General features: G+C 40.2%; 1 protein-coding gene across 1 annotated transcript; it reads right to left on the minus strand.

Annotated features, from left to right (window-relative positions):
• Positions 1-1424: 1424 nt before the first annotated feature.
• On the minus strand, positions 1425-5511 carry FZD10 (frizzled class receptor 10). The gene has a single exon (XM_037878939.2). The coding sequence runs from the start codon at positions 4468-4470 to the stop codon at positions 2713-2715; it is 1758 nt and encodes a 585-aa protein (XP_037734867.1). The 5' UTR covers positions 4471-5511; the 3' UTR covers positions 1425-2712.
• Between the last annotated feature and the right edge of the window lie 4414 nt (positions 5512-9925).

Consider the following 9925-nt stretch of genomic DNA (forward strand, 5'->3'; position numbering starts at 1 on the left):
AGGTATGCTCTATGAATTATTTTGGGGACGTTCTACAACCTGTATTATGCAGGAGGTCAGACTAGGTATCAAAATGGTCCTTTCTGCCTTGGAATCTATTAATTCCATCACTGCTTCCTTCATTTTTAAGGCAGGTCATTCTGTTTACTGTTCCACAATTATAGTTTACCATGAAAAGAAACTCGCAGCAATTTATTTTTTAAGTGTTACCCCTCAGTGGACTTTGGCATATAGTGCATAAACCCATAAGTGTGATGTTGATCTTGGCTGCTCATGTACTTTAGATTGCAGTCTAAAAACATTCTCTAAATACATTTCTATCACTTATAAAACCACTCCTAATCTTTATCCCAAAGAGGACATAGTATTTTTTATAATGTAGACCCAGTATTGGAAAGGTGATCTACACAATGCTTAGTATTTGTGGGCTTTCTGTGTTAACTGGCATTATGAAGTTTCTTATTTAGGGAAGCTTGTCCCCCTTAGGATCTAACATAACTGTTCGGAACTAGAATGCATACAGATCTGAAGGCATTAATTCAGTAGTTTCAGAACAGAATGTGTTTAGAGCAATGTCCTAGTTTGGCTCCACCAGGGTGTGCTCTGACAGGATTAACTTCCAAGACATCTACAAAGCTTCATTCCAAACAGTGGCACATAGACACAAAGTGGGGGAATAACATATTTACTGACAAAGATGGGGAGATTCTCTATTGCAAGCTGCTTTGTGTGCATTTTAGGTATTAAGACATTTAATAATCAACCCATGATTTTTGTAACTCAAGTTTCTAGTCCTTGCTGGGAACACTTTATACAGATGACAACAAAAATTAGAAAAATGTATCTGCAGCCTATACAGTTTTGTTATAAAGCTATTAGCCATTATGGGGCAACTGTTGTGGGGACCCCAGCTCTACCAGGGTCCTTCTTTATAACATGCATGCCCTTATAGAAGAGCTCTCAGGAGCGTGTCAACAAGAAGGTAAATTGAATTAATATCACACCACCTAGTAGCCTGATGGTTAACTCCACAAAAGGCTTAACGTTCACATAAACTCTACTGTATACTTTTGGTATTTGCATTTATAATTGTAACTTCATCACAGTTTACACCGAAGTACAGTACTATGTACGATCTGTATTTATTGTTCATGAACTGTTTTCCCCTACTGATCTTTTCCCAGTCTCTTTATGGTTATGAATACACCACCTTTCAGTACTATCACCAGGAAAGAATCTTTGTAATGTACAGGTTGCATTATATAAAATAGTGCTGAAGTAATTCAGCTCTCTTTAACACGCTGAATGTGCCCTCTAGAGATTTTAAAAGGGTTTTAACCAAGGATCATTGTTGTAATCTCTGTGCTTAGTAAACATGGTATTATACTAAATCACTGGATATCTATTTTAAAGCTTCTTCCCATTCAGTTCTCTCAGTTGCAAAGATTCATAGAAAGACGCAACTTAAAACTCTTTATTTTTTTTCAACTTGCAATTCCTTCTTTTGCACATTAAGGGTCAATCCGATTATACTTGCAGTCCTTATATGTCAAGTATAACATATTAAACACTGTGCTATATTCAAAATGTGCCTTTAGTAAATCACTGAAAAAAATTTTTATTAATCACAAAGCACATGATGGAAAGTTTAGAGCAGACAAAATTATCAAACTAAAGTACATATTTTATTTTTTATAAAATAGTGGAGCATGAAAAATAACTGTATATTACAAATATATACAGCAAATAATTGTGCCCTTCCAACACAAGTAAAGAGCATCACTCAATACAAAGCTTGCCTTTGCAGAATCTAGTGCTTCTTGATCTATTCATGGTGAGAATTTGTTTAACAATAGAAAGAGTCAATAAGCCCTTTGGGCCTCTTTGAATTGACCCCCCCACACACACTTTTTTTTTTTCCACAAATCAGTCCAAACGTGTATAACATTGGCTTGATTTCCATTAAAAAGCCACAAAATGTAACACTAAAGGGTTTCTGAGGACTAGACCTCTTAGTTCTTTTGTTAAGAGATTTCTTTTGTTGTCTTTATGTACAGCAAAATACTTGTTTCTCTTTTCATGTCCTGGTAAGAAAAAAATGTATTGCACATTATTCTTATTCACAAAGTTTGTGTCTCATGCAGGAAGTTTCTCTTTTAGTGAAAGAATATTGGTGAGCATTATAGATTGAACCTATTTTTAGATACTTCAAACCCCCTAGGCTGAAGAAGCGCTGTAAAGGATTTCTCTTTTCTTAAGTTAGCACAGAAGTTGCTTTCACTTAGGCCTCTATGGAATTAAGTGTCCCCAAAAAGACACAATTTTCAGTCAGGCTCCTAAAAAAAAAAAATCATAGCTCCGTAAAACTTGATTATATCTTGTTACTTAGAAACCTGTAGGAACTCCAGCTCAGCTACAGATAAAGGTTACACATAGTTTTTTTATCAGAGGGCTGGATGAAATATCTTACTACAAATTAGTAACAGAAGAGGCAGCTTTAATTGACAATATTCCTTTCACTGAAAACCTTTTCCTAAGTACATTTACCTTCAGTTTATCAACAGGTCCTGAATTTCAGTGTCATACATTTTTGCCTTGATTTGCTATACCGTTCTCTGACAAAAAGCACCTTTTAAAATTTTTATTTCTGATTGCTACAGTGAGCGTTTATAAGTCTCTACAAACTGAGATACAGTTTTCTATACATCCTGTTCATACACAAGTAGGTGGCTGTAATGCTGATTCATATTTTGCATGGTGAGTTTTCTGTGGATGTTGAGTTTTTTTGTAGATTCCACTGTTTGTAATAACACTTGCAGGTTTTCTCCTACTTCTCTTCTTTAATCTCTGACTGCAAACATTTTGCCAGGATTGAAGAGTCTTGGAAGTCCAGATCCACATACCACTAGTAATGCCCACAACCAACAACATAAAAATTTTCACCATGAAAATTTCTACTGCAGGAATGGAATTATTCATCATGCAGTCCAAATGTTTAGTTTGATTGTTCATCTTGCATTTATATTGCATTGCCACAATTTTCCAATAATCCATGTTAAGTCTTTCATAAAAGTAGCAAGCTATTACACATGTAGCAGGCACTGTATATAAGACTGAGAAGACACCAATCCTGACCATAAGTTTCTCCAACTTGTCTGTGTTTTCTCCACCTGTTTTCATCACCCTCCTGATATGGAAGAGGGCCACAAAACCAGATAGAATAAAAGAAGTGCCTATGATTAGATAACAAGCTAAAGGAATGAGTACAAACCCAGTCAAGGCATTTACATCCATGCTTCCAACATAGCACAATCCTGTCAGTTCATCTCCAGCTACCCTTCTCATAACTAATATCATTATGGTCTTCACAGCTGGAATGGCCCATGCTGCCAAATGAAAGTAGCTGCTGTTTGCTTCAATTGCTTCGTGACCCCATTTCTTCCCAGCAGCCAGAAACCAAGTTAAAGTCAAAATTACCCACCACAATGAGCTTGCCATACCAAAATAATATAGGACCAGGAACACAATGGTGCATCCAGTGCTTTCCAGCCCCTCCTGGATAACATAAAGTTGACCACTGTCTCTGTCACAGGCTATGCTCTCAGCGCCTGAAAAGAGGCGAATAATGTACCCCACAGAATAGACACAATAGCACATAGACAGGAAGATGATGGGCCTTTCAGGGTATTTGAAGCGCTGGGGATCTATCAGAAAAGTGAGTACGGTGAAAGCACTGGAAAAGAAACACAAGATGGACCAGACGGCAATCCAGATGACAGCAAACTGTTTGTCATCCTTGCTCCAGTAAACATCAACCCCGGGTGTGCAGAGTGGGGCACAGGAAGCACTCTTTTCCACATGGTGGAACTTGCCAGGATTTTCACAGGTGGCTCTACCGAGGCTGTCCTTGTGCTGCTGCAAATCATGACCATTGCTCGGCCGCTGTGGCCTGAACATGGGTGGCAACATGCTGGAGCCTCTGGGTGGCTCATCCGATCCGTTGTTAGGGGCTTCCATGCATAGGTAATTGGGGTCATTCTTGTTGGGCAATTTGCTGCAGTCTAAGGAGTCCGGCCACTTGAAATTAAATTGTTCCATGATGGGAGAGCATTTCAGCCTGGCCTGCTCACACATAACCCTACAGGCTGGGATTGGCGTGGAGACCTGCTCTGTGCACATAGGGGCATAGAGAGAGCAGAGGAAGAATTTCAAGTGGCTGTGACAGCCATACTCCACCAAGGGGGCAAACTCATGCAGCTGAATGGCAGCTTCCCTTTGGTTCTCATGTCCCATCAGGTTAGGCATCCTAGTCATGTTGTACCCTATATCCTTGCACATGGGGATTTCTATGGGCTGGCATCTCCCGTCGCCCGGGCGGTCAATGTCTATGGAGCTTATCCCAGTGCAAAAGCAAACCAGACGCGAGAACAGCCAGAGAGTTTGCATGACCTTCCTCCTCGCCGGCCCCATGTTTGCAGCCACAACACAACGCCCAGCCCCGCGTGCAGCTGGAGCGCGGGTCCTTTCCGCAGGCGAACCAGGCGGCGGGGGGGTCAGTCCCGCCGCCCCACGCCTCCCTCGCCGGAGAGCATCGCCCCCCAACTTCCGCCAGGGACGCTCAGAGCGTGGGACAGACCCAGGCGGCGTGAGCCAGGTCAGCGCAGCCCCTAGCCATGAGCCCGCTGCGGCGCGCCGGTCTCAGCAAAAGTCCAGGCTAGTCATTTTCCAGCCCCGGTGGCGCCGGGAGAGAGGGGACTCGGGGGAGGTGAGAAGCGGGGGTGGGGGGGCAGTTTGCAAACAGCCAGCCGTGCGGGAGCCACCCCCAGCCATAGAGGCACAAAACTTACTGCGGGGGTCCCAGAAACTTTCTTTCCCCCCCCCCAAGGCTTCCACTTCTGAGAGCTTCCTCCCCGCCCCGCGCCCCCTCTCTCCGGGCACAGGCCGAACGCGAGCTCTTGGCCGGCTTGTTAGATCCAAGCGGTCACCGCTTCAACTTCCACGTGTCCCATGCGGCTTTTGGTCGGTGCAGCGGTCTCTCCTGCTCCCCAGGACGGGCCACCGTTTCCCCACACTTTCCTCCCCGGTGGGGGTGGCTTATCCAACTGCAAAGATAAAGGAGGAGAAAATATCTAAGCCATCGGAGAGGGGCTGACACCCTCCCCCTTCTGTTTTTGCAACGGGTTGGTTCTTTAGCGCCTTGCAAGGCAGGGCTGGTTCTCGTCTCTCCTCTCTCCCCGCAGTAGCAGCAAGTCCTGGGGCTGTTGCAGCTGGTTTTTAGGGGGTGGTTGTGTCCCAGGATTTAAAAAAAAAAATCCCTGTGCAGGATCCGCCTTGCATACGACACCCACTTTGCATGAGAAAGGTGAAGCTGACACGGTGATTACTTTCCAATCACTCGGAACGCCTTGAAACCTCCTTAAGGACCCCTACAGGTTTTCCTTGATCACCACAGATAAAAAAAAAGCCTCATTTGTTTCTCACTCTCTGTCTTTTTTCTCCCCCCGCTTCCCTCTTCCCCCCCACCCCCTTGAAAGTTTAACAAGATCTTTTCTCTCTCTTTAGACCCCTACCACCTAACCCGCCGTCCTAATTCAGGTAGGAAGGAAGCCCGGGGAAGCTGAGTTTTAAGGATGCTTCAGACTCCTTGTCTCCTAGACAGAGGGTTGGAGATGGTGCCTCCTTGACTTTCCTTCTTGGGAGGGGGGTAGGAGCGGTGGGGGAATGCTTTAGAAGGGAGGATGTAGGGAGGGAGGATGCATTTTATGGCAAGTGCCATAAACTCTTGGCTGGCAGGGTCATAAAAGCCGGTTGCATTGCAGTAGAATCTCATCTGCTTACAAAATTTCTGCTTTGATTGTGTCGAATTCGTAAAAGTGAACACCGGAGTCAGGACATCTGACACACAGAGGATAATTCTCTCTCTCTCTCTGTTTTAAACTCACAGTATCTGAATGCACATCAAGTGAAACTAGCAGATTCCCCCAAATAGGAAAATCAGAGAAGACTAGAGAGAGACCTTTAGGAAAGTGATTTTAATCCATACTGACAAGACTCTCTGAGATTTTGGAGAGGAAAGGGTGGCAGAACAGATAATTTTAAAATGAGTTGGCTTTTTTAGTTACTGGTTTGCTTTTATTTTCAAAGTAAAACTGCTAGGATCATTTTGATTATTTTCTACTAATAGTAGTTGGAGAGCTTATGCCAGCAAAACTCCCATTGATCTGAATGGATTTCCTTGGGTAAGAACTGCAGGATTGGGCTCTTATAGACTATCCTCTCGAAAGTATAATGTCAATGAAATGAGAAGTAAAAAAACAACAGGCACCAAAAATAAAATGCTTAGTTGTTTATACATATAATGCTCCTCATCCTTGCCTCTCTCCCCTGCACTAACTGATCTCGACACAGATGGAATAAGACGGTATAATTAGTAGATTTTGTTTAAGCCCAGAAGGGACCACTATGATCAAATCCTAAAAGGTGAGCTTAACTTTTTGTTTTGAGTTGAATTTTAGACCAACATATTAATGAAGAAAGAAAAATCTCTCTCTTCATTCACACCCACACATACCCAGGGTTTTTCTCCATTAGGGCCTGCTTCTTATCGAAATGAACACTGATTCTCCTGGAAACTATCAAACCCCGCAGGGTCAGAGTTAATACCCCACCCGCCTCTAGAAAGGAAACTGTTGGCTTCCTCGATTGTGATAAGGGTGTAATGGATCCAAGAAAGGGCAACAAACCAGGGTTAATGTTTGCTTCTGAAACCCCGAAGATGCTGACAATGATGGTCTAGAAATAAAAGGTCCTTAATTAAAAAAAAAGTTTTAAATCGGTGGATACTTTTCTTTAATGGCTTTCCAGTGGATCCAGGAATCTCTCTCTGAAAGAGATCAGACTGATAAACTATTGTATCTTATCACGTTGATCCTTCCCTTGGTCACTTCTAGATTTATTTGGGAACTGTTATGAAGGCAGGCAGTGTTACCAGCAAACAAACAAAAAGGCCTTATTTATTTAGTTACATTGCTGTTTCTGTGTGTGTGTGTGTGTGTGTGTGTGTGTGTGGTGGAGCATTTCCATTCTTCATTAATCTAAGCTGTTTTCTTAGTATTTGTATGCACCCTAGATCCTCTTCTAGAGAGCTCGGTTGGGGGTGGTGGGGAAGTGAAGGGGAAAGCATTCATAAGGGACAAGCTACCTTTTCTAAAGTGAAATTGAAATGACACTTGAGATGAACATTTCTGATACAGTTTTTTTGTTGAGCTTGATTAGGGTTTTTTGCAGGGATGGGTTTTTGTTTTACAAAGTACTTTATTGTATATCAAAATCCATATTGAAATAATACAGAAAAAAGAAATTAAAACAAAAGTTTGTTTCCTTATTTTGTACAGCTCTTGATAATAGCCACTTATTTTCTTATTTTTCTTGGAGGCTAAAAGAAAATATAAATGTGAAATGTAAAAAAGAAAAAAAGTCATCCTTTGTAGGAGTTATGTCTCTTAATTGATGTTTTATGTGCTACTTTAAATCAACTTGTTTTTTTCTAGCTATTATGTTAGCCAATACAACCCTCTTCAGATCATTTATTTCTGTTTTTATATTTTTTTAAAAAAGAAAGCTATCCAGAAACAGCCCCCATTCAACCAGCCTGAGTCAGAGAAACTAACAAACAGAACATTATTATAGAAAAATGAGGGCTCTGAGAAATCAGCAACTGGAAGATAACTCTGTAACTAATAAATGAAAAGAGCCTTTTGATGGCTCCAGCTGAAAAGATATTTTATTTTATTTTTTTTCCTCCTGTGTGTGGGATTTGAGATGTGTGATTCTATGGAGCAGCCAGGCACCCCTGCTGCTAGGCCCTGGCTAGGAGTTGGCCCCCCTCTGGCAAATGTTATGGAGAATTGGGAGGAATTTTATGGCTGTCTTTTCCCTCAGCTCTTTTTTCTTTTGTCTTCTTTGAAGAATGACTTTAGACATTTTATTTACATATTTAACCATGGATGAAAGAGGAAAAAGAAAGCATTTGGGCCGTTGTGGGAATAGTGATATGTTTAAATTAATGGAAATCTTATTAGGCCTCTAAAATTTTAAGCAAAAGGTTTTTAATGAAACTTTATAATTAAACATGATTTCAAATAATGTGCCAACTCACAGGAAAGATGTGTTTTCACCCATAGTCATCCACACAGACCCCAAAATATGCAGAAGAATCATATGTACTTCAAAGTCCAGCTACTGTTCCATTCTATGCACAAAAAAATTTAAAACTGAATATTTAATGAAGCATGTCATAATTTCAACCATAACTAAATATTTTGTAGGTGTAATGCAGCATAAACAGGGTAAAAAAATGGCATGGCAAAGTTTAATGCTGTGTAATTTATTGTAGTGAAAGTGTAATAAAATACTTCAGTGCGGATAATGTTAAAAATCAAAGTTGCATCTATTCTATATGTATTAAAGTCAATGGAAATTAGAGTGCTAGGCAAGTTTTTTTGAAATGGGATTAAAGAAAACCCAAATAATCCCTCTGAGATAAAATGCTCTGACTCTTCAACAGTAAAGAGAAATTAAATGATAGGCTTGGAGAGTTACAAATTAATTAATAGGTTAAACATTTTTAGAAAAACACTGTAAATTACTATCATAACAATAGCGTGTCATAACAAAGTGCATTGCTTTCGGTGAATCTAAAGTTTAAAAATTGTGTGGCTACCACTGTAAATCATATTTAATAAAGCATTTCTAGTCAATTGTGCATTAAGGAGAGACGTTTATTTTTTAAATAAAGATCAGTTTGAATATTAGTCCTGCCCAATAATCCTTCCCCCATCCATGTTCATATTAAGAAAGGTACTTTTAAAAATTCTATATCTGATACACAGTGAAGGCCTGTTATTTACCCTCACTTTAATTCTGGTAGCTAACTGTAAAAAATACAAAAATAAAAGTTATCCTTAAAGGAAATAGTAGCTTTAAAAGAAAAACAGCACATACGGAAAAGAAACGCTGATAATAATTACTACAAGTCTATCTTTCCTGTTTAATTTCCACTCAAGATACTAATCATGCCAGTGGTGAATTATATTATTATAAAATGCATGCAGCACATGTTCATTTTTCAAACCAAACTGATTTATTCTTTTTTCCTAATTTCAAACTTTCTCTCGCTATTTTAAAATGATATTTAAATAAACAAAACATATCTTATTGGTAGGACAGGCTGCAGACCATGAAAATGTCGAATATCTATATACTAAGTTAAAACACCACCACCAACACTAGTTAAAAGATTAAAAAACAAAAAATAAAACCCACATCATAAATGGATGAGGGGTTTGTATAGTGTTGCTCTAATACAATTTAGCCAGCTATTTTAAGGGCACTTCCCTTGAAATGTGGTTTGAAATATTACCAAAGGTTCGACGGGGTGCATTAGTGTGAAATGCAAATCAGAACATTTCTTTAATCCCCTTTTCATGGCCTGGCTTCGGATCAGTGGCATCTAAGGGACTCCCCACTGATTCTGGCTCAGGAGGAACCATTCACGGGGGCAGCTTCTCTCCTCTATTCCCACAGTCCAGAAAACAACACCACAGACAGACACCCTCCAACTAAATTAGATTAAACTCCTTCTCTTCCACAGCACATTAGCCTTTTCACTGCTCAAGATTCATTATTCAGCTACTCCTAATTTAAAGATACAGTATCCCCCCTCCCCCGAAGAACAAAACAAAACAAAAAACAAAATAGAAAAAGGACATGCCATCTTTATATATAAATACTTTCAAATTACATGGATATTATCAGTTTAAAAATATAGGTCACATTAGTACACGCCTATCCAGAGCACAAACAGATTTATTCTATACCTAGCAGAGTCAGGCCCAGTAAAACACACACAAACTTGGTTCTTCAA

This window comes from Chelonia mydas, chromosome 15, assembly GCF_015237465.2.
Source record: "Chelonia mydas isolate rCheMyd1 chromosome 15, rCheMyd1.pri.v2, whole genome shotgun sequence".
NCBI classification, from domain to species: domain Eukaryota; kingdom Metazoa; phylum Chordata; order Testudines; family Cheloniidae; genus Chelonia; species Chelonia mydas.